At 37.2% G+C, this 27,797-nt stretch overlaps 1 protein-coding gene across 2 annotated transcripts; it reads left to right on the top strand.

Annotated features, from left to right (window-relative positions):
- On the top strand, positions 1-26,645 carry LOC109064626 (sodium- and chloride-dependent taurine transporter-like). 2 transcript variants are annotated; one of them, XM_042748629.1, is made up of 14 exons: positions 1-237; positions 5,714-5,943; positions 6,751-6,885; positions 8,109-8,343; positions 11,789-11,921; positions 12,916-13,050; positions 15,696-15,799; positions 15,915-16,039; positions 17,936-18,048; positions 18,783-18,918; positions 19,628-19,732; positions 21,396-21,496; positions 23,879-24,049; positions 24,129-26,645. In XM_042748629.1, the coding sequence occupies exons 2-14, from the start codon at positions 5,715-5,717 to the stop codon at positions 24,282-24,284; spliced, it is 1,878 nt and encodes a 625-aa protein (XP_042604563.1). In that variant the 5' UTR covers positions 1-237; position 5,714; the 3' UTR covers positions 24,285-26,645. The 2 variants fall into 2 exon arrangements, with proteins under 2 accessions (XP_042604563.1, XP_042604561.1); XM_042748627.1 differs by lacking the exon at positions 1-237 and adding an exon at positions 3,710-4,143.
- Positions 26,646-27,797: the final 1,152 nt, after the last annotated feature.

The raw sequence follows: 27,797 nt of genomic DNA, 5'->3' as shown, positions 1-27,797 counted from the left end.
TCTGAACACAGGAAGCGGGCGCTTTAAGAAGACGCGCTGCTGCTGCTGCGCACGGGAGGCAGGCCGGTGTTTTTCCACAACTGATGTCTAATGGTCACCCATGTTGAGAGACAAAGGTCAGAAAAAAAAGCTCATAAACTAAATTTACCGCTGCCGCTGTTATTCAGCACCGAGCCGCCGCACAATACAGAAGGGACAAGAGCGTTTCAAAGGAATTAAAGGAAATAAACATTAAAGGTAACGTTATTTCACATGTTTGCTCTTTGGACTTATTATAACGCACGGATGTGAGACCACTTTTGCTTTATTTTATTTTAAACCTTAATTTACGATGTTTTCAGAATCTTTTAAAATCTTTTTCACAACATTACTTAAAATTCAACAGCTTGTCTTAGTTGTCACACATGCTGAAGATAGTTTGTTTAGGGATCCAGGAAGTACTTTAACAGTTTATTTAGAAGATTTTGTCTAATGTTATTAGTATATTAAAAAAAAACCCACAATATAAAATATACACATAATAAAATAAAAAAATAAAATTTTTTTTAACTTTTTTTTATTATAAATATATTTTTTTAATTCATTGCTAATTTGACAGGCTTTTAAACTGTTGGTCCATAAGGACCAATTCTGTGCTGCTCAATGCGTTTGTGTTGATGCTGTCACTTGTCAGTGAGTTTCTTACACTCCCACTCTAGACAAATATAACCGAGTGCTGACTGCATGGAGTTAAGAATAGACAGATTGACGTACCCTCGATGAAAACATGTATCATTGAGGGTTTTAAAAACACGAGATATTCACCTCAACAGGGTCAAGTGATCGAAATAAAGTTTGACGTTACAAATGAACATTTTGCGCACACAAAGATGCGAGTGTAGATGCAACCGGAACGGTGCGTCAACAACCTGTTGGATGCGTTCTCAAGAAAAACGATGATACGCACGCCTCAAAGTAATCGGATGTAGGTTTGGTGTCGTTGGTCTTGGATGCGTTTTTGGCGACGGTTCACACAAGGACGCGTTCCTGCGTTTAAAAGCGAAACGAAGTGGAACTGAAATCAACTTTAAGGCGACGTTTACATAGACAAGAACGTTTACATTCTTAGAATGTTGTCAGCGTCTTGCTTTAAGTTCCTCAGTTCTAAAAACGCCTAATCACTGTGTGAACGGCTCATGACAAAATTGCTTTTAACTTGACACGTCGTATTATAAACGGTATGCTAAGCAACGATGCTGCGAACCGGCCAAATACAATAGATTTTCGTCTGAACCAGCATCCTTTTAACTGACTGTGCAATTAAAGTTGTCTCGCAAACAGGTTCACCTCCTCTTGAAGCCTACTTTGGGTTATGCGGAAGTCAGGCAGCTTACTTGCAGTCCCTGCTCAAACAAACACAATACAGGATACAGAGTTTAGGTTTCTATGCACATTGCCAGCTTGCATACCTAGCACACTGATGATAACAGCCACAATGCATTTGGAACAGATGCCATTTTCTTAGAGAGGACGAAATCAACTTAACAGTTATTCAGTGAGTTGTCTGTATATCTTAGTGTGTCATAAAAGAGAACTGCAAATATATGAGCCTATCAGCTGCTTTTTAATTGATGTCAATAAAAAGTAAGACTTGTTAACAAAGACGATACTGTCATGACTGCCAACAAACAGTTCTGCCCAGAATTTAGTTTACAGTTTAGACTTTGAACTTTTCCAGCATGTTTTTTTCTTTTTTTCTTTTTTTGTTTTGATTTAGTTGTGTCTCTTAAATATGTATTTTGAGGCAAATTTCACATTGAGCAGACTGAATAATCCAAAATTAGTATTTTACAGTTTTCTGTATTTGTACAGTTTTCTAAAAATTCAACAATATGAAAAAGAGGACAGATAGCAGAACAGCACACTTTCTGAATGCAGTTCACTGACCCAGTTACCATTTAAATATAATTTTTACCACTTTACTTTTTATTGACATGCAACAGTCCCTATACCCAAATTTGCCATCCATAAAAATGCATCTTGCATGTATTTGTCTTTCTTTTTTTTTCCCTAGTAAATTATAGTGTCTTCAGCAATCAACTTGTTGTTTTGGTCAGACGAAAAATATCCCCCTTGAATAAGCATGACATTTGTGGAATCATAAATATACAAGGGTAGAAGTTTTTGTTTACACTTGAGACGTATGACAGAAAACTGGTCTGGCTACTGTATACTAACAAGTCATACCAGTTTACTTGATTTATGACATAAACCTTCAGTAGATAAATTATGTTTTTTGTGTTTTGTTTACAGGAGAAATCAAAAGTCAATATGACCACATTAATGGTTATGATAAGAAACAATAATGTGCTTTAGAAACACATGAAGTCCTTCTTTGTGCAGTAACAATGTCAATATGTAGCAGTGTTGTTTCTTCAATGCATGTAGTGCAACAATGAAGAACCAACAGTGTGCAAACTTTAATTATTAAACACTAGCTTAGGTTGTTCAATTATACTGGTGCTTAACTCTAAATTCTTCTCCAAGAGTTGACACCATTACTTAGATCCAAAAGTTGATGGCCCGGCATACTGACCCTGAATGCACTAGGCCAAATTTGTTCTTTGCAATGTGCACAAAAAGCTAAGGGTTTACAAATAGGACAAAGGACCCCCATGAGACCTTAAGCGAGTGCATTGGAATATAGGACTATATTCCTATAGTGGGACCACCTAGTCAATGTCCCACCATGACCACAGCACTGCGGCAGAATGCAAATGCAAATGTCATAATCTCTAGTGATTCAATTTGGTTCACTATAGGCAGTGCATGAGAGCACAATGCATCACGTCATAGATTATGTACAAGTGGATCAAACTCTGCTGTCAGTGCTTGACTTTAATGTTCATGACGCATCATTGCTACATTGTGAGGTTTACATAAATGGATAAGAGTGTGCTTCTATTACTCCGGACTCCGTTTATGTGATGGAGGAAAGGAAGGAATTTAATGTGAGAGCACTCAGGAAATTTACATGGTTCTAAAATAGGGATGATTACGTAATGAGCCAAGTGGCTTGTGCCGACTCCAGACCTGAAGTTTCCTTCGATAGTTGGGACTATGTAGCAACCCTGCTGCTCAGCTGAGATGACAAAGTTCATGGCCCAACAAATCCCTAATGGCCACAGGCTACGTGGCCTATAGATGCGGAAGAACAAATCACTTCCAATTAGGAGCTTCTTGAAGGCGACTGATTGCGGATTCCGGAGTGAAGCTGCTCCATCTCTCCCTTGAAGGTGCGATTGAAGTCTATTGTTTCAACTTGGGACTCAAACAGACCTAGTCAGTGTCCCAAAGTAGGCTGCCATGTGTCACAAATTTCACAGCATTCCCGGCACTGTGCACTAAAAGGGCTCAAAAATGCCAGCGGATCCTTTGTTCTGTATTTTTGAACAAATTGCATGATCCAAAATTCATAGAAATGGTCATGTGAGCACAAATCGCCATTGTCCCTTTATTGTGGCTGTGCTGCCAAATGCAAAAGGCTGAGGGAAACAAGTCGTACAATAGGCTTTTGTTACTCGTCACATGTAGCCCTATGCAAATGTGCTGGGCCTTGTCTTTGCTTCACTGTTGACCAGAATCTAAGTCAGACTTGTCAGTCAGTCAAATATTGTGCTCTGTCTTCAAACCACTTAACAAAAAGTATATAATTGTTCTTTGACTACATGTCAAAGTATGTCAAGCTAAGCTACTTGTCTTAAAAAGACAAGCTATTACTGGCAGGAGCCTGGAAACCATCAGCTGTTCAAGTGAAATGCAACAGAGGGTGTGGATTGCCGTCCACATGCTCTTGTTTGTTGCGTCTGCGGCTCGGGTTGCCACAAGTGGACGCCACACATGCAAAGATAAATAGTTTCAGATAGATCTCTGATGCTTCTGGGGAGTGGAAATTTACCATCCAGCCGACCGCCGCTCGGGTTATCCACTGCTCCAAAGCTGCGACCAATCTACTGATTGCTTTTAATTGTCTTAGTCTGTGGGCGGGCCGTGGTGTCACCTCGGCTTACACTGAGCCCTGGAAAGATTGGGGCTGTGTGGTCAGAGGTATGGTGTCTGCTGAGAGAACAACACAGACCAATTGGATTCAGCCATGAAGGAAATGTAAGTGATAGGCAGCATGTTAATTTGAGGGAATGTTTGTGTTCGTGGATAATGGGAAAGGGGTCAAATTTGAGGAATAAGGTTAAAGATTAAACTATGATTGAGTTTGTCATGTCGGATATTAAAAACTTAGATCAGAGATGTTTTTAAAACTTAATTTATTTTTTTGATGATTAAATTATTGCTAACTTGTGGGCAAAAATGGCATTGCAACAAGGCACCAACCAGTTGCATTTCTTAACCCACTTGTTTGCTTTCTTTGACTCTCGGCCAGTAAAGTTTGTCACCACAGTGCTTTGAGTGGAAATGGAAAGTGTCTGGAGGATTTCGGTGTAGTTATGTAACAGAACGTGTCGGAGTTGTGGTGAGCTCCTGAGCCCTTGAAATATACAGATTTAACCTACTTAAAGAGGATGAACGTAATTTCCTGAAAATTTTAGATCTTTTTTACAGTCTTGCATTGTCAAGTGTATGATTTTGTGCTAAATTTGAAAATATAACAGAATCACCAATTAAACGGGAACTACTATAAAATTAACATCCAAATTCTTTCACTGTAAAAGACAGAGAAACCTCCAGAAGATCAATTTTAAAGATCTTGAGTCCTGGCATGCTGCCACACTAGTTAGCATGTTTATTAGGTTGTATGTTTAGCAAAGCAACGGAAAAGAGAATGTATGTGCATTTATTGTTTGTCAAATACACCGTAGATTTTTCCCCCCTCTTCTTTCGTCTCCTTGAGAGCAGGGAAAAAAGCAGGCTTGTGTTGAAGAAACCGGCCTCACAGTGGGGCTATAGTTTGTTTAAGCGTTGCCAGGCTGTAAGAGAGTCTGGAACGGGTAGGGATGTTGGGGCTGACTTTGGTATCTTACTCTCTGGGATTCATCTTAGGGGCTCCATGGCAAGTTTTGCTCATGCTTTGAAACAGAAGATGCCAAGCCTGACATAATTACTCCATCCTTGAATAGAATCCTGACAGCGTAAACATTGTGTTACTTAAAGGGACATGGGCAAGATAAACGCATCCCAGTTCTGCATCGAAACTACAGTGCAGGAGTTTTATTATGATTAAATCGGATTTAATTTATGTGTGTGATTTTGTTTGGGTTTTAAAATGGTATTTTATCCATCAGCAAGTGAATGGATTGTGAAAATGGCAAAAATGATTTTCTTACACTTTCTTTTGAATTGATTTCCAATAATATTAAGTACAATTTATAGTGCAAGTATGAATTTACTTTGACAAACTTTATAATGTGTTAATAGGTTTATAGTGTAAAAATCATTTAAAACAAGACCAGGAGAATGTTTTAGGAAAGTAAAAAAAAAGGTCCATTTTGATTTTATACAAACAAATAAAGTTAACCAACTTATAAATTTTTTGAATAAATATATAGCCATCATGTTATATTCTTGTGTGAAGATTTCTCACACCTGCTGTTCTAAATTAACTGTTTATGTTTGACCTAATCATAAATGATTTCGAAAACTAAATAGGAACTTTTTGATGTCTGAACCTAAGGCTGTTGGGGTTTTGTCAAGAGTTCTGACACCTTGTTTTCTTTTTTAGCATGGCCCAGAAGGAGAAACTTCAGTGTCTAAAGGACTTCCACAAAGACATTCTGAAACCCTCCCCGGGAAAGAGCCCAGGCACAAGGCCAGAGGATGAAGCCGAGGGGAATCACCCCCAAAGGGAAAAGTGGGCTAGCAAGATTGACTTTCTTCTGTCAGTCGCCGGGGGCTTCGTTGGTTTAGGCAACGTCTGGCGTTTCCCGTACCTCTGCTACAAAAATGGCGGAGGTGAGCTTATTTGTTGATACTTTTGGACTTTGTACACCAATGTGAGTCATAAAAACTTAATTTCTTGACCTCATTTCTTGAATCTACTCCAAAGATCATCAATTGGATAAATTCATTCAAAAATAAAATTTCCATCATTTACTCACCATCGTGTTGTTTCAAACACAAATGATCATCTTGTTCTGTAGGACACGCATGGAGATGTTTAGAAGCTACACTTTTTCCATAGAACACAAAAGATTGATTAAATTGTCAAACTTCATAAATGTTTAAAAAGCACCATAAAGTTTTTCAAAGGCATGTGAAAACTCATATCATGTTATTCTTTATGAGTTTTCATGTGTCTCATGGCTGATTACAATGCATTTTCAATTAAATGCACATGCAAATACGATTTGAGAGAGAATGACTTATTTTGGTCTGTTTGCTTTTTTTTAAGTTTGAAAGATAAAAAAATATTCACAGAATAATGTAAAACATTTGGAACAACATTTCTCTTCACCCTCAGATCAACAACAACCATGCGCTAACTTTGGGGATTAGATAACACATTAAAGACATTTCCTTTATAATATCTTCTGTAAAAGTACCCTTAGATTTTCCCTTACATTTAGTCAACAGCAATAATTGTCATATCACTAACTTTCTTCACACAACAGAGATACAGAAAGAGAATGAGAGAAAGTGTCAAAGCCTTACAGTGTACTGGATGAACTCCTTGAAGAATATGAGTTAAACACTAATCCAGCAGTTAATAGCATATAATAATTGACAGAATAAAGCAAAATTTCTCTTGGCTCCATTTAGGTGCTTTTCTCATCCCATACTTCATCTTCCTGTTTGGTGGAGGACTGCCTGTATTCTTCCTGGAGGTGGCACTCGGTCAGTTCACCTCTGAGGGAGGAATCACCTGTTGGGGGAAACTTTGCCCAATTTTTACAGGTGAGTTTTTTGATCTAGTATTTACTTCACCAGAGATTAAAATAGAATATAATGGCCATCAATGGAGATCAATGCTTTTTGTTGCCAGTTGGTGTAGTTACGGTATCTACCAGCAGGGGCAAATGGGGCCATGCCAACCACTCTGACCCCTTGATAAGGACACAGAGTGGGAGGTGTGTCACAGATACCACCAGCTGTATCTGAAGATAGGCTGTGCAAGACATACAGGTTTCATGTTAAGTAAACAATAGAAAATAAGTCAAAAGAAATAAACAATATGAAATTATAAACATATATCTAAAAGATTAGTAAACTGTATGAAAACCTTGACATTGCTCTTAAAGAGTTATATGTAATAGATTATTTCTACATGGATAAACATGTCCACATCTTGAATAGTCCTTAAGTAGTCACTGTTGGTGTATTTTAATGTCAGCAGTCAGTTAATTGCAGTCTGTCTTCTTGCTACTCTAGGGACTTGTAGTAGTTTCATTTTCAGCTTGGCTAGTAGCAGAAACAAGGTAATATCAGCAGCTGTCAATTTATGTATTGGCTAATAAGGGCAGCTGCTCATGAACAGTAGCTTGTATAATTGGATGCATCTTCTTCTTGTGTGGTGTCGTGGCTAAAGCTAGATCTAGGGATCAGGAGGTTGCTGGTTCGAGCCCAACAAAGAGCAATCACCATTGTACCCTAAAAAGGAATCAAAACCCAGATTAAATGACTACTTTGGAAAAAAAAAAAAGATTTCCACCATAAAAAATCTCTTATATAACAAAGAGTATATCCAACCTCATAAAAATGTCTTCTGACCACAAGTTCATTACTTATTTAAACAGTTTACCAGTGAGCAATCATTACATGCAAACTGTTGAATTACCCATATCCCTCTTCCAGTGAATGAGGTGACAGCTTTGGTCTGTTTTGCTTTCCAGTCAACCTGGCCAACATTGATTTACACAGTTCAAACTCTGAACCAATGTCTTGGATCACTTGCCTCTAACTATGGACAAGTTTATTTCATGTTTATACAGAAAGCACAAGAAGGTTGCATAGAAGTTTGTCATTTATTTATCCATTCTCATGCTCCACTGGAGCACAACTCCTTTCGTTGTGTTCATTAAGGTTATAATAACAAATCGCAAACACTTTGAACATCTACAATGTGCTGAGTCAGTCCAGAGGGCCATTGGCTTAATCTCACCATTCCTCTCTTTGTACAGGTATCGGCTATGCGTCCATAGTGATCGTTTCTCTGCTGAACATCTACTACATTGTGATTCTGGCCTGGGGCTTGTACTACCTGTTCCAGTGCTTTCAGCCAGAGCTTCCCTGGGCAAGCTGCAACAACAAATGGAACACAGAAAATTGTGTGGAGGATACCCTCCGCAAGAACAAGACACTCTGGGGGGCTGCGAATGCCACTAACTTCACTTCCCCCGTCACTGAGTTCTGGGAGTAAGTACTCTTTACTTGAGTACAATTTTCTTGTCTACTTTAAACTCTATCCAAATCGAGCTATGAGCATTTAGTTGAGAAGTTGTGGGGTTATGAAGCAAATACATCGCCTTATTTATCTGTACAGTTGTCCTCAATCATTCCCAAAGACTCTGGAGCTTGTTTACTCTATTAGTGATGTTGTCATGTCTTATGGAGCCTTCAACATACTCAATGCTATAGATTAAGGGTATTCATGAGATCCATAGTTCTGCAGAGTTTAGATTCAATCCTGATCCAACTCTCCTGGCTGTAATCTTATCCCAAAGTAATCCCCCAGACTTCAGTTAGCTGGTTTAGGTCTATTTTGACTAAACCTGGTAGAACAATGAGTCCCGCGGAGCAGTTCCAACATTGCTACTGCTTTAAACCGAAGGGTCTGGAGCAGGGATGGGCAACTTTGGCCCTGGAAGGTCACTGTGCTGCAGAGTTTAGCTCCATCCACCTCCTGGTAATTTTCAACCAATCCTGAAGACTAAGGTTAGATTTTACAGGTGTGTTTGATTAGAGATGGAGCCAAAGTCTGCAGGACAGTAGCCCTCCAGTTGTCTATCCCTGGTTTAGATCTCCAAATTGTCTTCTAAAGACCAATATTGCCACAGAGTTTAGCTCCACCCCTAATTAAATAGACCTTAAGACAGGGGTGTCAAACTTGATTCCTAGAGGTCCGCAGCCCTGCAGAATTGAGCTCAAACCTTAATTAAACACCTGATCCAGCTAATCAGGTCCTTTAGGCTTGTTTGAAAACTATATGGTATGTGTGTTGGAGCAGGGATGGAACTAAACTCTGTAGGGCTGCGGCCCTCCAGGAACTGAGCTTGAGACCCCGCTTTAAGGTCTTCAAGAAACTTTCAAGAAGGTGTGATAGAGCAGGTTAAAGCTAAACTCACAATAGCAATGTTAACTTACTATCACACACATCCTGAACTCTTGGTTGATTAACCCAAAACTTGCTTACTTGAGGTAAGCTGGTTCCAAAACCATGACTGCAAGGAGGTAGAGTCAACCCAGAGTATGTTCACGGTGAACAACAAGACAACCTGCTCTGCAGAAGGTTATGCTCAGAGCATAAGTTGCAAAGGCTAATTACACACCCTGAAAGTTATTTATGCCTTTGGAACCAAAAGTTTAGGTTTTCTGTTAACTTTGGCTGCATTTACACTTGGCATTAACATGCAACCTGGATCAGGATCTTGTCCACATACACATTGAAAAGACAAGTGTAAACGCACTTCTGATCGGAATTTTATCCGATCAGCATGTCCTGGTCCAGAGGTAGTCGAGGATGCATTGTGATTGGATCTCAGTGTAATATAAATGCAATCCAGCCATAGTGTCTGCATTCGCAGGTCGACATCACGCAAAATACCGTCCCCTCTCTTGCGAACTATCAGAAAAAAAGATGGAGAACACCTGTGTGAAAGCGTTAATGAGACTCCTACACTTCTTTTTGATTTGCAAAATGTCCCATGACTGAAAATGCTTTCCAAAAAGAAAACCCACCACTTCAGGTTGACTTTGCACCAGGCCATTTTCTGCAAACTTACTCAAATACTGCGTGGGAAAGACTGATCCGATCAGTTATCCAGATAGAAATGTCAGTTGATGTTGCCAAGTGTAAACGGGACATGTTCTGATTGACTGATGATCCGATCTGCTTGATCGGATGAAGGTGATCGCATGTTAATGCCAAGTGTAAACGCAGCCTTTGCAAACTCACCTGGGTATGCCTCAGAACTTGCTTTCTGGAATACCCCCCAGGTGTATCTAACCATGCTACTGGAGGACTACTATCCTGCAGAGTTTAGCACCAAGCCTAATCAAACACACCTGAGCTACCAAAATCAAGCTCTTCGAGGTTACTTGAAATGTACAGGCAGGTATGGAGCAGGGTTGGAATGGAAATCTGCAGGAAGGTAGAACTCCAGAAGCGAGTTGTCTACACCTGCTCTATGATGACTGGCTTTTTGTAATTATTTGTACTTAAACACTTGTTCGTCTATAGCAGGGCTGTGCAAACAAAGTCCTAGAGGGCCAGTGTCCTGCAGAATTTAGCTAACAATCTAGTCAAACACACCTGAACCAGCTAATTAAGGTCTTACTAGGCATACTAGAAGCTTCCAGGCAGGTGTGTTGAGGCAAGACAAGAAACTAATTTCTGTAGGACACCAGCCCTCCAGGACCGAGTTTGGACACCCCTGCTCTACAAAGAACTCTTCTGTCATAGCAGATTAAACAACTTCTCTGATTATTTGAATGGTAGCTCCTTAACACTAGAACTACCAGTATTCTATATCTACTAGAATGGCCAAAGCGATCATTCTGACCGTTCGTTCATTCTAGACTGAACTGAATGCAATTTTTTTGTCATATCATATTTACATTCAATGCTTCTATTGAGGTTTTACAATGAAGCTCTGAATGTCTGAATGATGTCATCACCCTAAAAAATATGATATTTTTTGTAATATATAATTGTATAATGTGCAATGACAATAAAGTTGAATCTAATCTAATCTAATAAGAGCTACTAGACCGCTCCCAAATGTGCGTTCCTTGCTCTGTGTCCAGCAAGCGGGAGAGCAAAGGCTTTTCACCGCAGTGAAAATGTTGCATTTGAAATTTTAAATGCCGTCAAATATGAAATGAAGCAGAATATTTCAGTCGATAAAACGTTGTGAATTTTGGATATTTTCAATACATTTTGACTATTGTGCTTTACAATGCTCTGGAGTTATTGGAAGTGTTTGGATCACACGATTTGGAAACAATTCTATGTAGCCACCACTGGAAACATAATCCATCAATAAATGGATGTGGTATGATAGTACAGGTAATAATAAACATTGTCACTGTCTCTAAAACATATATCCTAATTAGTTTTTTTTTTTCACAATTTGTCAGTCTTGTCAGGATTAAAATTAGCATAGCCTATATGCATTAGCTATAGCATTATGCTAGCATAATAATAACATTTATAATAATGATGGTTATTTTGTCATAACATTGAAGTAAGTAGGCTATTATTGATAACAGCCAGGCTAGTCTTTCAAGGATCAGGCTAACATACCTGGAACCGTGGCAGATTGAATGACAGCAGTTGTTGAATTGGAGGAGTCCACCCGGCTTTTTTACAAATGGAATTTTAGCTTAGGAATAGAATATAAAAACAACTAGAACAAAAGTTGCTAGGCAACAGTGACATGCATCTTCAGCTGTAGGAAAAAGTCGCAAAAGCTGAAATTATACGCCGTCTGTAATGCAAACGGTCAATTTGACCTCTATGGCCATTCAAGGTAGAAATACTCATTTAAAAATGGTCAAAATGACTGCCTTGGTAGTTCTAATGTTTAATACCCTCAAGGGCTTTAGAGTGTCTCACCAGCAAACATTCTTTCCACCACAGGCGAAATGTCCTCAGCATCTCCGATGGTATTGAGCATGTGGGTCATGTTAAATGGGACCTGGCTCTGTGTCTGCTCGCTGTGTGGGTCATCTGTTTCTTCTGCATCTGGAAAGGGGTTAAGTCCACTGGGAAGGTGAGCTTGGTTACATTACACAAATCCTTTCAACTTTAGTCAGTTAATTTAAGAGCTACTAATAATAGTTTTTACATTGTCGTTGGAGTTATAAGTAGCTAGGGAGATTCGAATGTTACATTAGTCAGTGTTGTGAACATAAACATACCAGCAGTTCCCTGGTTATTGGCAGCAATAGTAAGTATAGCACACCTCCTTCCTAATAGAGACCGTAAAGTCAGTCATCAGACACCACCTCTTGACTAGGGCTAAAGTTCCCCTTGAGCATGCACTTGTGAATCTTATCATGGTATCATCTTATCTTATCATCTTCCAGCCAAGACACTGTCAGAATAGATTGCTGTATAGCAATTATAGCAATAGCTACTTTAGGACGGACTTCTTTATTCAATAAAGGCTGGTTCATGCTGCTTTATAAACAAAATTTTCAAGTTGCTGTTTGGATTTTAGTATGTTAGGAAATTGATTATAAAAAAGTCTTTAAAAGGCTAATTTTGCTCTTCACTTGAAGCCATTTTGACTTGAAAACACGTGATTGAGCTCCATTAAAGTTGGCATATGAAAGATTACTTTCCATTATCTGTTTATTTTTATTTTATTTTTGTGACAGTCTGCATATTTGTCATGCAATTTTAAATTTACAATGCAATTTTAAAATCTACTTTTGTAGTTTTCACCGGCATTGTGGTCAAAATAACATTGCTAGCCAAGCCAAACATTACATGATGGGAGGAAAACAACTGACCAGAAAGTATATCCACTAAAGACAATATAAAACTGTCAGTGACGTTAAGCTGTAAATTGCATATTAGCCTTTGAAACGTTTTTGACAGAATGTCATCTTAGAATGCTGGAAAGTATGACAAGTCTTTTTCACACAGTGTAAAAGCTCTGCTTTAGTTTTCTAAATTGTCAAATAACCTACTAAGTTTGTGGGTTTTCATACAACCGTAGCATTAAATTTAACCTCAGTGTTCTTGGCTTTTCTGCTTAGGTTGTGTACGTCACGGCAACATTCCCATTTGTCATGTTAATTGTCCTGCTTGTACGGGGTGTCACTCTTCCTGGGGCAGCCGAGGGCATCAAATTTTATCTGTACCCAAATTTGACTCGCCTTGGAGACCCAGAGGTAAGATCTTATAGCTATTTACATCAAAAGGCTTTATAATATCACCTACACACAGTGGTGGTCAGTAACAGAGTAGCTTTACTTTGTTACTGTACTTAAGTACATTTTTCAAGTATCTGAACTTTACTGGAGTAGTTTTATTTTTAGTAACTTTTACGTCACTACATTCCAAAGCATAAGATCATAATTTTTACTTCACTACATTTCATAAAACATATCGTTACTCCTTATAATAGGCTATATCACGTACTCTGACATGCAGAAGCGGTTTCTGATTCAAGAACAAACTGATTCTTTTCAATGAACCTTTTAAATCGGCACGCAAATCGCACCAAACGATTCATTCACGAATTAGAATGATCCGATTGCAGCTGTTCTAGAGTCAACAACTCACTGATTCAAATGAACCGTTTAGTGCGAGTCTCCAGTGAACTGAATTCACAAGTAAGAACCGGGAGATCTTGTGAGCGCGCGCGTGACTGATGCTGCTAAAAGTAAGTTACTAAGGTCGAATTTTAGGATTAATTATTGTAACTGAAAATTATATTTAGGTCAAAACTGTCATTTTGTTTGTGAACTAAATCTGCTGTAAAGAGTGATCTGTTTAAACCCACTGAAATGCTTGAATGCAGACACATCACCATCAGTGCCTCTTAGGTCAAAAAACAAAACAAAAAAACAAAAAAATAACACGGTTTAAATAAAATAACTAATGCACGTTCAAATTCCTGCTGCCATAACCTTAACAGTTCTATTAAAATGCTATGCATTTAGCCCTATGTGACGTCTGTTGTAATATTGTTTATCAAGTGTAAATTTTTATATTGTTTGAATTAACTAGCCAAGTAGACAGATATTAATGTTTATGTTTTGAGGTCATTTTTAAAAAATAAAGTCCAAATATTTTTATTCAACCACCTAGATAGATTACATCTGGGGGAAAAATAAAGCATGTGATGTTCAGAACATGGTAACTACAGTAATTATCAAAGTGGGAAGTGATGCCCTCTGGGGGCATTTGGCCAGGGGTGTTTTTACACCACAGACAAGGTTTGAGAAGAAAAAAATCGTTATGAAAATATTATTTTTTCCCTAAAATGTAAATGTAATAACTTCAGGCCTTATTCTCGTGTCATATATAACTGTAATGTTCTGCAAAACAAATTTTAAAATACTTTTTTTCTTACTGGTGAAAATCTGATGGTCAGATGTGACCCTGGAGCACAAAACCAGTCTTAAGTCGCTGGGGTATATTTGTAGCAAAAGCCAAAAATACAATGTATGTGTCAAAATTACAAAAAAAAAAATTATGGCAAAAATTATTAGGATATTAAGTAAAGATCATGTTCCATGAAGATATTTTGTAAATTTCCTACTGTAAATATATCAAAACTTAATTTTTGTTTAGTAATATGCATTAAGAACTTAATTTAGACACATTTAAAGTTAATTTTCTCAGTGTTTTGATTTTTTTGCACCCTCAGATTCCAGATTTTCAAATAGTTGTATCTCAGCCAAATATCATCCTTTCCTAACAGTTTATTAATTCAGCTTTCGGATGATGCATAAATCTCAATTTTGAAAAATCGACCCTTATGACTGGTTTTGTGGTCCAGGGTCACAAATTTGTTTTCTGTCAGGTACATCACAGTGTAAGCTTCACAGTAAACAATACTACATCACTCTTGTCAGCGTAGTCCATATCAACAACAAAAATATATCTTGACTCCATATACTGTAGTGGTTATTTTGAGAAAATTTCATGTATTTTGAGCAGTAGGATTATAAAAAAAGAAAAAGTGCTAATATAAAATTAAATTAAGTAGCCTATATAAAATTGCAAAATAAATCTATCTATCAGTACTTTTTTACTTAAGTACATAAAAAAATCGAGTACTTTTGTACTTTCACTCAAGTAAAATTGAAAAAAGAATACTTTTACTTTTACTGGAGTATTATTTTGATTATACGTATCTGTACTTTTACTCAAGTACTTGATTTGTGTACTTCGTCCACCACTGCCTACACACACCAAAACATGATTCCACATCACTTTGGTCTCTATGGCTATCAACTTTGCTGAAAAGACCAACATAATTGGTTCCTAGAATATGTTATGTTTTGGTTGCTGGTCTCTATCAGGCTTAACAAGCTTAACCAGCAAGACAACCATAGCTAGCTGCAATAGAAAGACCAGCTCTAGGTTGACGTAGTTCCAAACTAGGTTTTGCTAGTGAACAACATGACTGTGCTAGTCCTCCAGCTGTCTAGCTACTAAATCAGCACTAACTAATATAAATCAGCCATCTAAGATGGCCTTTTCAGCAGGAAAAGTGCTGTTTACACTTGTTGACATAATATACACCAGTGACCCTCTGCAACTTAAACCCAGAATAAACTTTGGCTGTACAGTTTACAAAGAGAAACCCAAGATATGCAAAAGAGTCTCTATAAAAAAGCTCACGATGGTCTCAGTCTGAAAGCTACAAATCTAAACATGACATGAAGTTGTTAAAAGAATTTATATTAGTCCTTCATGATGTATCCAGTTTTGGAGGACCTACAAGAGGCCAAACTCATGCAAATATTTGAGTTAGCTTAATTCATGTTGTCAGTCAGCAAATGGTTTGGCGTCTTGTGTCTAGGTGTGGATCGATGCAGGGACACAGATTTTCTTCTCTTACGCCATCTGTCTTGGAGCCATGACGTCACTGGGGAGCTACAACAAGTACAAATACAACTGCTACAGGTGTGTTTCGATGTCCCGGGGGCGGGAGGGGGGCTTAGTCCAGTGAACGGGCAAAGTGGGAACGTAGGGTACCTTTGTGTTAATTAACGAACTCCATGACATATGTGTGACATAGGGACTGTTTGCTGCTGGGAGGCCTGAACAGCGCTACCAGTTTTGTGTCTGGCTTCGCAATATTTTCCGTCCTGGGCTTCATGGCACAAGAGCAAGGGGTGGACATAGCCGATGTGGCAGAGTCAGGTACGAGGGTCAAGCAGCAGTGATGGTGGGCACTGCTGCTGCAAATAACAATACGAAAAAAGTTTGGTCAACCCTGTAGTGAAAACAGCGGCAAAAATCGACGCCTGTAGACAATTCGGAGCCAATAAAACTAGTTCCTGGACCTAGGACTAAAAAGAAAGCCAAAAATTCGGAACCTTCGTCATCATTCATCAGATAAAAACCAAAATGAAATGTAGAAGGTCTCTTGGTGGAAAGCGGAATTCGATTGGAATCGACTGTAGAACTGTACGGAGAGTGCATTCTTGGAGCCACTGGGAACATTAAGTCCTAGTCCACTAATGGCGAAGAATCAACTTTTGTGTGAAACAGCATTGACTGCTGTTCGAGACAGTTTCCACTGGTGACCCTAATCAAGAAGCATCTTGTGCCAAGTTCAGGATAGAGGCAATTTGCAACATGCTTTAGGAGAGTTTGGGTTTAAGTCCTCGAGAACTCTGTGCAGTTTGACTAAGGTCGCCAAGTCAGTTCCTATTGGTTCCTTTTTCTACCCTGGGCACACTACATGGCCAAAAGTATGTTGACACTTGTCTATTTGGTGGGTTTGGCTATTTCAGCTACACCCTTTACTTACAAGCAGGTGCCTACAATGAAGTATACAACCATGCAGTCTTCTTAAGACAGAATGGTTTACTCTGAGATTCGTGTGGAAAAAGCTCAGACCTGAACAACATTGAGCACTTTTTGGATGTACTGAAACATCAACTGTGAGCCAGACCTCAGTCAAACATCTACTGGAACGCCTCCCCAGAAGGGTGGGAGCTTGGACACACCAGAAGGGTGTTAATGCTCATGGTTTTGAAAGTAAATGTTCAACAAGCACATGGATGAGATGTTCTGGTGTCTACATACTTTTGACCATCTAGTGCATATCAAATGTTTCTCAAAATGGCTCTTCGTCTTTCACGCTGCTTTTAGACCTTTGGTTCAGGTTCATCTTTAGTAAGTCTCATGGTGAAAGAGATCAGTTGATGTAACGACTGCTTTTTAAGCTCAAGTTTTTCCAAATGTCTAGTCTTCTGCACTGTTCATGCTTTGGCCCTTCTCTGTGGAGACTCGGTCTAAGTATGTCTGGCTCAAGAGAGGTGCACAAAACATACATCTTTATCACTTTGTTTATAAGACACACAAACCTAAACTTTACTTGAACTTCCGTGCGTATCAGCACAATTATGTTTGTATGGAGACAGGATCCTTATCAGGGAGTCTTTCAGGATTATTTGGTTGGATTCATTTCTAAACATTTCAAATGGCAAGAAGCTAAAAGGCGCTTTTTGGAAAAGAGAAGTACATTTTTTGGGGCGTTCAGTCATAGGTGCATCAACCTGACTCTGCGGAAAGTGCATTTTATTGTACTTTGACATTATGCTATGTGGGTCATTGTTTCAATTTGGTCTTTGGTTTTATTATATACTGTATGTGTTGTGCTTGTTTTTGCATCTAACCTCAGTTTGGATCCTATATTTTACGTTGCAGTAGCAAATGGAGGTGTTTGTATGTTACCTCTGAAGTTGTTCTTTGTAATGTTGAGTATGGAACCTGTAGTTACGCAAGGGAAATATCACACCGCTCATGAAACACTTTCTAGATTTCGAAACTAACCCCAAGATGCTAATTTCGCAAGAAGATGGAGTGAAACAGTCATTGGACTGTTTATCAACGAACCACTGGCAGTAATTTTGCCTGGCTTGATCGCTTTGTCATGTAGATACTCGCTCCTTTTTCCTTTCACATCTCCTTTTGGTCTGTGCCGACAACGAAACGCACCACAGTGGCATAGATCAAACTGTGCAAATTGCTAGCATTGCTAATTGTACTTTCTCCACTTCCCCACCCCCTCTGTTCTCTTCCCAATAGGTCCTGGCTTGGCCTTTATTGCTTACCCTAAAGCTGTGTCCATGATGCCACTTCCTACATTTTGGGCAATTCTTTTCTTCATTATGCTTCTGCTGTTGGGTCTCGACAGTCAGGTAAGGCTCGTATGAAAAACTGTTATGCCAAACAGCTTGAGTACCATTCGTTTACAGAGTAGTAATTGCATACAGCCAGATGTTGTTGTTCAACCCAGTCTGTGGACCTTACAGAAAACATTTTTGGAATTAAACAGCTAATGGCTAAAGCTAATTTCTTAGCTAACAATTACAGTGCAGTAGATTAAATACAATTAAAAAGCTCTGTTAATCCAACAACATATCAGTGTAGCAAATTAAGCCACAGTACACAAGAAAACATGGTAACAAACCTTTGTTGGCAGCTAATCGCCCATGCAGCAGTCCTGTACTATCATATTTCTCGGTCCCAGTGAAAATGAACTCTCTGCTAAATCAGTGTCCATCCACATCCAGAGGGTCCACTAAACTAGGGTGTGGTGCTTGGACTGTTAAATTAATTATCTAAAATAATATTCATGCAGCTCTGCTAGATAACATTAAAGGGGGTCTATGTACAGTACTACTTGCAGTAATAGATACATTTCATTACAGTATGTTACAACTTTATAGACCTATCAAACTGATGCTGGACTGTACTGACCTATTTCCCATTGACTGGCCTCAAAGCTAATAGTCCTGAACAAAAAGCCACCAACTCAGTTCCATGAGCTTCATTCTTTCTTTGTCGTTTTATACTGTATAATATTCACTCAAAATATGAAATCCTTCATAAATCCAGTTTGGGATGACAGTGTTGCTTTTTCTCTTCCCAGTTTGTCGAAGTGGAAGGGCAGATCACATCCCTAGTGGATCTGTATCCATCCTTCCTAAGGAAGGGTTATCGGCGTGAAATCTTCATAGCTATAGTCTGTTTTGTGAGCTACCTGTTGGGACTCACCATGGTCACAGATACAATTTTAAAAAGCATAACACACCCAAATCAAGCATTTCCCTTCCAAATCCATACTAATTCTAGTCTTTAGAATTGGACCAGCTGGTTTCTCTGGCTAAATTAAAAAAGCGTATCAAATGCAGCTTAGTTGAATGGTCAGGCACCATATGTTTTCCTTTTAGGATTTTAATTGACATCGTCATTTGATAGTGTGTGGCCCTCAACCAAACCCACAGTTCCTGTAATCAAGAACGCCACACTCATGCCAGATCTACTGCCCAAGCTCTCTCCCATAAGGAAGAGGCTTTCACTCCCAGCAGTGCCTTATCGCTCCCGGTTCTATGTCTTTTTATGGAAGTTCTGACCTGCTTTGAGCAGTGAGAATTCCACAGAGGAATCACACTGCTATACTAGGAGATCCGGCCTGGTCCGACAATGAGATTCTTTTGGCCCCCTTCAAATCTCGGCCCCTGATCGCTAAGCCCCTGGAACAGTGATAAACTGGGAATGCTATTCTGTGGCCTGAGCCACACAGTGTCCCATTTTTTTCCGTGACATAATGTCTTATGTCACCCCTGAATGCATTGTGCAACAAATGTTTTTGTTACCAAAAGAAAACTAGTCAAGTGTTTAGCCAACCCTTGCTCATAACAGTCCTCTATTGTGTCTGTCAGCATGTACCAGAGCCTACTCCCTTTTTTCAATAGTTATTTGTGTCTGTTTTTCAGGGTGGCATGTATGTGTTTCAACTCTTTGACTACTATGCAGCCAGTGGCGTGTGCCTTTTATGGGTTGCATTCTTTGAATGTATTGCTGTAGCCTGGGTTTATGGTAAGTATAAGTACTGTAGTAAACAGAAAATGTGACTTCTATTGATAATGGTGTACTGGAACAGGCACTTTTCGTGAATAGGGTACAAATTTGGTGTGTCAGTACTTTAAAACAAAACCCTGTTACTGTTTTCAACAGTAAAAATGCAAGATATAGCATTTTGAGTTCATCCCTGTTACTTCGTGATTTCCCCATCATAACAAATTATAATCCTTGTAACTGTGATAACCTTAAGTAGAGATGGTCACTGTCCTGCAGAGTTTAGCTCAATAATCAAACACACCTTAAAAAATGCAATCTTGGTAGGATTGCTTGAAAATTACAAAAAGGTTTTTCTCAGTGTGTTGACTTTAAAAGTTAGCCATTCAACACTGTTACTGAAATTGGTGTAAGAAAAAGAGATCAAACAATAATGTATGTCTTATTTATTGGAAATATGAGTTAATCCTTAGCCTTAACTACATACTGTAATCAATATCTGACCTCTAACTAGCTCATCCCTGCTGAGTAACAGGGTAATTTAGACTAAATCTGCAACCATGTTACTGCATGATTATCCAACTATTATTAATAATATTCAAAAGTGATGTACCATAGAAGTAAAACAAATTTGGACCCATTTGCAAAATTAGCTCATTTGCACTTTCCCAGATTTGTATTTTAATATTTTATTTATTTTTTCACAGAAATTGAATATCATCTTTGTTTGTTACACCAATCCACCCTGTTACCAAAATGATTGCATGAAAAAAATCAAGCAAATATGTGTCTTTTATTTATTGTATATATGATTTAAAAAAAAAAAAAACCTTAACTAGCCCTGCTACTAAGCAACAAGCAACAGAGTAATTTAGGCTAAATCTGCAACCCTGTTACTACATAATTTCCAAACATAAAACAAATATTGAAGTGATTACAAAACCATTCAACCAATTCAACTACTATACTAAAATAATAAAATAAAACAAATGTTAAATGTTTTTTTTTTTTCAAAATTTGACCCTTAAATAATTAGCAAGTTGGCTAATTTAGGCTAAATCTGCAACCCTGTTACCCATTGTTTTTATTATATTAGAACGTTTTACTTAAAATCTTGGGAGATTAAACGAGCGCTTATTGCTGGCAAATTACTTGTTATGAAAGGAATATTTGTGAGAGATTCTCAGGTGTGGTTCAGTGTTTGCACAGAGTGTAGGTCATTTCGAATGATTTAGTGCACAAATCAAGGTTTCTACTGTATGAATCAACCTAGTTCTGAAAGCGTACATAACGTCTTTGTTCCCTACTGTCATGACCATGATTTGTAAACCTAAATGCTTCATGAATATGTCAGAATATGCCAACTTTTCTTGTTAATAGAGCTGCTGCTGGGGTGGTTTAAACCCTGCATGCAGGTAGAGTCAGGTTAAAGCACTAATATTCTTTACTACAGGAGATTTTCCTGATAACATACTGCACTGTTTGCACAATAAACAAACGTTGCAACACAACACCTTGTAATTGTTTTTCCCTGTCAACCCCAAACAGGACACCAAATTAATAAACTGCTAATGTAATTATCTTCTTATACAATGCAGTAACTATGTTTCCGTCTATCTGCACTGTAGTATCATGTCATAATATTTGTGAATTTCATACTTGATCACATTCCTCCTCTTCACAGGCGCTGATAATTTCTATGATGCGATTGAAGAGATGATTGGTTACAGACCAAATCCCTGGATGAAGTGGAGTTGGACTGTAGTCACACCTTTTCTGTGTGTGGTAAGTTCATTTTAGGTGAAGAAAGAGTCCCTAAAACAGGTTAAATTAGTAGTTTGCTTATTTATAGATGCATTGTGTTTAAAAAAACAAAAGAGATGTGCTTGTCCACAGATCTTCTTAGGCCTGCTACACAGTACGTTTCCTAAGTTGACACATTGAGGTCCTATGAAAGAGTATTTTACACAGTTCAGTTTGAGATTGTGCTTCTCTACCCTCCCCCATGGCTATAAATTCAAATGCCGCTTTTCCGCTTTGGATTTGCTGCAAAAATCCGGCTCCCATCTCACTGTAACAGAGCTCCAGATGGGGTGACCATCTGCCTGGCCAACAGAATGAATGGAAGGAGCTCTGGATGAGTGCAGGATTAGTTTCCATGAGATCATGAATGTCGTTTTTCTGTGAACATCATAGGACTATGGGGAAAAAAAGAAATCCCTTCCGTATGTACAGCCATACAGCTTTTAAAAACTGAGGAGACTTTTATCTTTCTTTAAAATAGATGGCTCTTTTGCAGTGATTAACCGGTTTAGTCAATTTGGAAATGTGGTTTTACCTCTTTAAAGGGTGATTCACACAAAGAGAAGCCTACATCTTAATTCACAAAAAAAAAAAAAAAAAAAAAAAAAAAAAAAAAAAAATATATATATATATATATATATATATATATATATATATATATATATATATATATATATATATATATATATATATATATAAATATAAATAATTTTATAAAGACAACTGAAGCCTATTTTAAGACATGTATCTTTATTATTATTATTATTATTATTAAATAGCAAATAATTGTTATCAGGCATTATTATTAAATAAATAGTACACATTATTGATTTGTTTACAAATAACTACATTAATGATCAACAATGATATTTATTATTTACATTTAATAATAATACAAATAATAATGTATTATTGATAATGTCGTTAAATAGGAAATAAATTTATCTACTTATTTTTTTTTTGTTTTCATATATCATTATTAAACAAAGAATTAGCCAAAAATATTGTTTTATTGAATTAAAGATAAATAGCTAAAGTAAAATTATGCTATTTATTTATACAATAATAAATAGCATTATTATTATTATTATTATTATTATTATTATTATTATTATTATTATTATAAACATCATTTTGGCTGATGAAAATGCAGACTTTTAGAAACATGTTTCAAAGTTCAAGTTTTTGATAAGAATACCATAATCATCTCCGTGTAAACTATAAAAACTGTGACGTCATGCACTTGCGTATTACTGTACGTGTTCAGTCTGAAAGCGTGTAGTGTTTCTTTACAAAGTGACATCGCCAACTACTGGCCTGGCATACATAATACATCATTTTTAGTGGTTTTGCGGATCCTGTTAATGGGCAATTTGACAACTTTGTCATCTGTACATGAAAAACGCAACAAAAAAACTCTTCAATTTTTAATAAACAATAAATAGCTAAAGTAAAATCATGCTATATATTTATTCAATAATAAATACAATTATTATTATTATTATTATTATTGTTATTTTAATTATAAAGTAGCAAATATAGCTTTTTTGGAACCATGTATTATTAACAGTAGAACCACCAGGGGTCACTGTATACCTAAAACCGCCAGCAGGTAAATTTCACCCATGCACATTACAACTGTTTTTATATGGCTAAAGAACATATTATTTCACTGTATTATGCTACTGTCTTCACAAAGAAGTGTCTAGATTCATCAAATGATTGTCTAGTCATTAGCTATATTTTTGTCTTGTTGCCCTGTATTTTGATCTGGTTTTATCTAAACAATTTTTAACAACAGGGGGTTGTAAATTACACAATTTTAGTAAAAGTCAATGACTGGGAGACTTGGATGTTTTATTGAAAATCTGTTATGTACATCTGAAAAACAGCCACAGGTTAAATTTAGTGTTAAATAAAGCAAAAACAAATAAATAGCAAAATGATGTAGTTTTAAACAACTAAATTACAATAATAAACAATGCCATTGATTTGTTTAAATCAATAATAGTGATATTTATCATTGTTGCTGTTGTTAAAACAAATATATAGCAAATAAATAGTATATATTAACAATAAATTAAAATCATTATAATAAACAGTGTTATTATTATTATTATTATACAGTGTTATTTGTTTATTTCAAAGCCTAATATGATTTGTACATTTTTGTTGACTTTTTTTTTTTTTACTTTTTTATTATACATTTATTGATGAGATTCACCTATTTAAGAGTTTTTCAATAATCTGTCATTTTGATTAGTCTGTGAGCAATTACATATGTCAGGCACAGTAATGGGAGATTGTGTATTAGAAATGGATTGAGTGTCCTGTTGTGACCCCTGCTTTCTTCTTTTGCTGCAGGGATGCTTTATCTTCTCATTGGTTAAGTACACGCCCTTGAGATACAACAAAGTCTATGAGTACCCGGACTGGTCCATTGGAGTCGGTTGGACCCTCGCCCTCACGTCCATGATCTGCATACCAATGGTGGTTGTGATCAAAATCATTCAATCAGATGGACCCCTCATAGAGGTGAGTCATCAACGACAAAAAGAAAACTCACCATCAAAAAAGAAAAAGCCAATAATGTTACTTTTACGTTTCCCTCCAGAGGATCAAAGCAGTGGCGGCACCGGTGAGGGGAGGAGCCAGTTCTTGCCCCCGAGACTACCAACCCAAATCCAATGAGCTGGCACAGCCGCTGGACCCCAACTGGAACGGAGGCTTGATGAAGCCCACCCACACCATAGTAGAAACTATGATGTGAAACGCTCTCTGTGAGAGGATTCAATGACCTGCTTTTCCATTACATATATATGTGTATATATATATGTGATTCTATATACATATACTAAAAATATACTCTGTAACTTTTGACATAGTCGTAGGACCAGGTTTACATTGCTACGCATCTGCACTAGGAGTCCTTGTTTTGTTTTGTTTTTCTACAGAGGAAGTTACATTTTTCTGTCTGTATTTTTAATATTTTTATCATAATACTATTATATTACTATTATTGTCGCTGTTATTAGACAGAGAACAGATCGCAAACAGCAGTGTCCTGAACATAGAACCATGCCCGTTCTATTTTTGTAACTTTTATCTTGTACATATCGAAATCAAACTAAGCTGTGTTAAAATTTTTAAAGAATCAAGAATCATGGGGGGAAAAAAAAAACACAAAGGGCTCCGTAAACGTGAATTGCGAAAAGTACACGTTGGTGTACAAAGATCTCGTCCTCCCCAAACGTGAAAATGTCATCTTTTTAGGGATAGAAGTCGTTATGCATTATTGTGTCCCAACAAACTGTTTAGACTGGAGATTGTGCTGTCCGGAAGAATCGAGCCGTTAGCACTGCTTGTTTTCAATGCACTATACCACTAAGGACACTACATTCTCCATACTGTTGCACCATTTAAATGGATAGTTTGAAAAAAAAAAAAAATTAAAGTTGACATCATTAACTCACCCTCAAGTCGTTCCAAACCTGTATGACTTTAGTTTTTATGTGGAACAGGTGTAAAGAATGATTCAATGGTTTTTTCCATACATTAAAAGTCGAAGTGGTCCAAAACATTTACACGACACTCTTTTTAAGAAAGAATGAGAATTGTCACGACAACTGCATTTTAGACGTTTGAAAATACAGACTTGTTTCAAAGTTCGTTTTTTATAACAATACCATTATCATCTCCGCGTAAACTTTGTGAAAGCGGTGACATCATGCACTTGTAAGCGCGTATTGTTTCTTTACAAAGTGGCATCGGCAACTACTAGCCTGGCATACATAATAAAGCATTTTTAGTTGGCTTTGCAGATCCAATTTTCGAATAAGTTCCGCAACAGAAAGGAACAACGTGAGAGTGAGTAATTAAGAGAATTAAATTTTTGCACGAACTGTCCCTTTAAGTCTGTTTTGTAAATTTTCCGACGTCGCAAGTTGGAAACGGCGCACGACTTTGGAAATATGCAGCACACTAATTCTTAGCAGTCTCATCCCACTTCTAAAGATGCATTCACAGTGAGCGACTTTTGTAGCAGAGACAATAGGTGTGTCCATTCTATTTGCGCAATTAACAAAAAAAAGAAAATGCAAATTTAGAGTTTGTGCTAAATAAATCCGGGCCTGATTTCAAAGAATATCCACTATGCTATTCGTAAGTCGCCCACATTGATTCATGGTCACCGAACACATTCTGATTTTGGAATGTCAGAATGTAAAGCTGCCTGGAAAGGTTTAAAAACCACGTAGATTCAGGGTAGTTTCGTACATTTTGTATAAATCTGTTTGTTTTTATTTCTAATCACATTTGCCTTTTGTATTCAAAAATATCACTGTATTTGACTGTTCTGTTCAGCAATTACCAATAGATCTCATCCACAACTGTTAATCGACAAAAAAGAAAAAAGCTTGCTGCGAACTGTAATGTGCAATACTTTGTAGAACGATATGCATTGTATCTTCACCTGTCTTTCAGAAAGTTGGTACTTGGAAGTGTGGAATTGCGTATGATTTTTAAGCTGTTGTTATATTTCAGAAACATTGAACAGGGGCCAATCTAAGCTACCGTAAATGGTATGCTGAATTAACACCAAAAACTCAATGCAGATCTACTTACTGTGACAATTTATACTTTTTTAATTAGCAAGTAAAGCTTAATTCTAAGGATTACGCCAATGTAATGGATTCAATTTATTTTTGACTTGGCCAAGTTAAAACGGTAGCCAGTCGCAAAGGGAGATGCTCAGTTGATCTCAACAGCTTCTACTTTGGTATCTTTGGGATGCTTCATTACAGAAAAATAATTGTAAATGTTAATGTTGAAAGAGGCACAATTTTTTTAGCAATACAGAGATTAATGTGCAGAGACTGGTTTCCCGCTGTTGTGCATCTATTGAAACCCTTCCAGTTTTGAAGAACAGCTAAAGGGGGCAGTGTTTATAAATGCAAGAGAGAACCTTTTTAAAGTAATGATTAGAAATGTTTTATTTTTTTATTTCGAGGATGTGTGTAAAAAAAGCATGTATATTGGTAAAAGAATTTACAGTACCCAAAAAAAGAAAAAAAAAGGAAAAATGGAAAAAAAAAGTTTTTATCTCTTAATAAACATTTATCTTTTAAAAACCCTTCTGATTGTGGTTGACATTCAGAATTTGTAAAACAGCTTTACACCATTGTACACCATTGTACTATTACAGTGTTTGCTTTTAAGTTATATCAAGGTAATGCTTTGTTTGGCTTAAATTCTGAGTATAAACTCCCCATGCATTTCTCTCCAGACCTCAGTATCTTTAACCACAGTAAATACTGAATTTTTGGCTGCCTACCATAACCTACAAAAAAATAAAATAAATAAACAGTGCATAGGCAAACTACTGGTGAATGGAAGGAATGATTAATTGTTATGGGACTGTTTGTTCTTAGAGGAACAAATTATCTCAAGACGACAAAAACAGATTCATCTGGGCTTTTCTGGACGCCATCATTTCAGTGGTTTCGCCACATGACTCTAATCATCCCTCTAAAGTGATTCTTTTTTTCATCATTTTAAACAGGATTAGCATCCTGTGACAATCCTGTAAAATTGCCAGAACATCAATACCCACAGTCAAACTCATCAGCCACAGTGACACTTAAGTTATATTTATTACTCCAATTAGCAGAAATAAAACATCCATCTGAACATCTATCATCCATCCAGCTGAATATTTATCCATCTATATCAGCTATATCTGTCTATTTCCACCCGTCAGGTTAGAGCTGAACTCTGCAGGACAGCAGCTCTAGGACTGAACTTGCCTACTCCTAATCTACATCTATTTGTCTACATCCATCCACCCATTCATCCATCTAATCTCTTCATATGACATGTAAAATGTGTTCTTTAACCTATAAACAAACATCTCTATTTCATGAAAAAACAACAAATGCAGCGCATCCATGAAAGTCAATGCAAAAGTCAGAACGCTTATTTTCACCTGGAACCTCAGCAACACTCATGAACTTAAGTTGTGTTGGCATGAGGACATCACCAAAGCAACAGCTCTGATTGGTTCAGAATCAGGTATAACGGCAACATAAATGCTGTCAGTATTTCTAACATTGGATCATTTTTCTCATATATTTACATGCACAAGTCTCAAATATATATGTTTTACAACTGGCTATAGCGGCACTGAAAATCAATTCTGGTTATGCAACACAAGTGCCACAACATTACCTTTAGACCCCTTTGAAAGTGGTTGTATAATTCACATAATGAGCAAAAGTGATCCTAT

This window comes from Cyprinus carpio, chromosome B22 (genome assembly GCF_018340385.1).
Source record: "Cyprinus carpio isolate SPL01 chromosome B22, ASM1834038v1, whole genome shotgun sequence".
NCBI classification, from domain to species: domain Eukaryota; kingdom Metazoa; phylum Chordata; class Actinopteri; order Cypriniformes; family Cyprinidae; genus Cyprinus; species Cyprinus carpio.
This window is presented reverse-complemented; position numbering and strand designations above follow the sequence as displayed.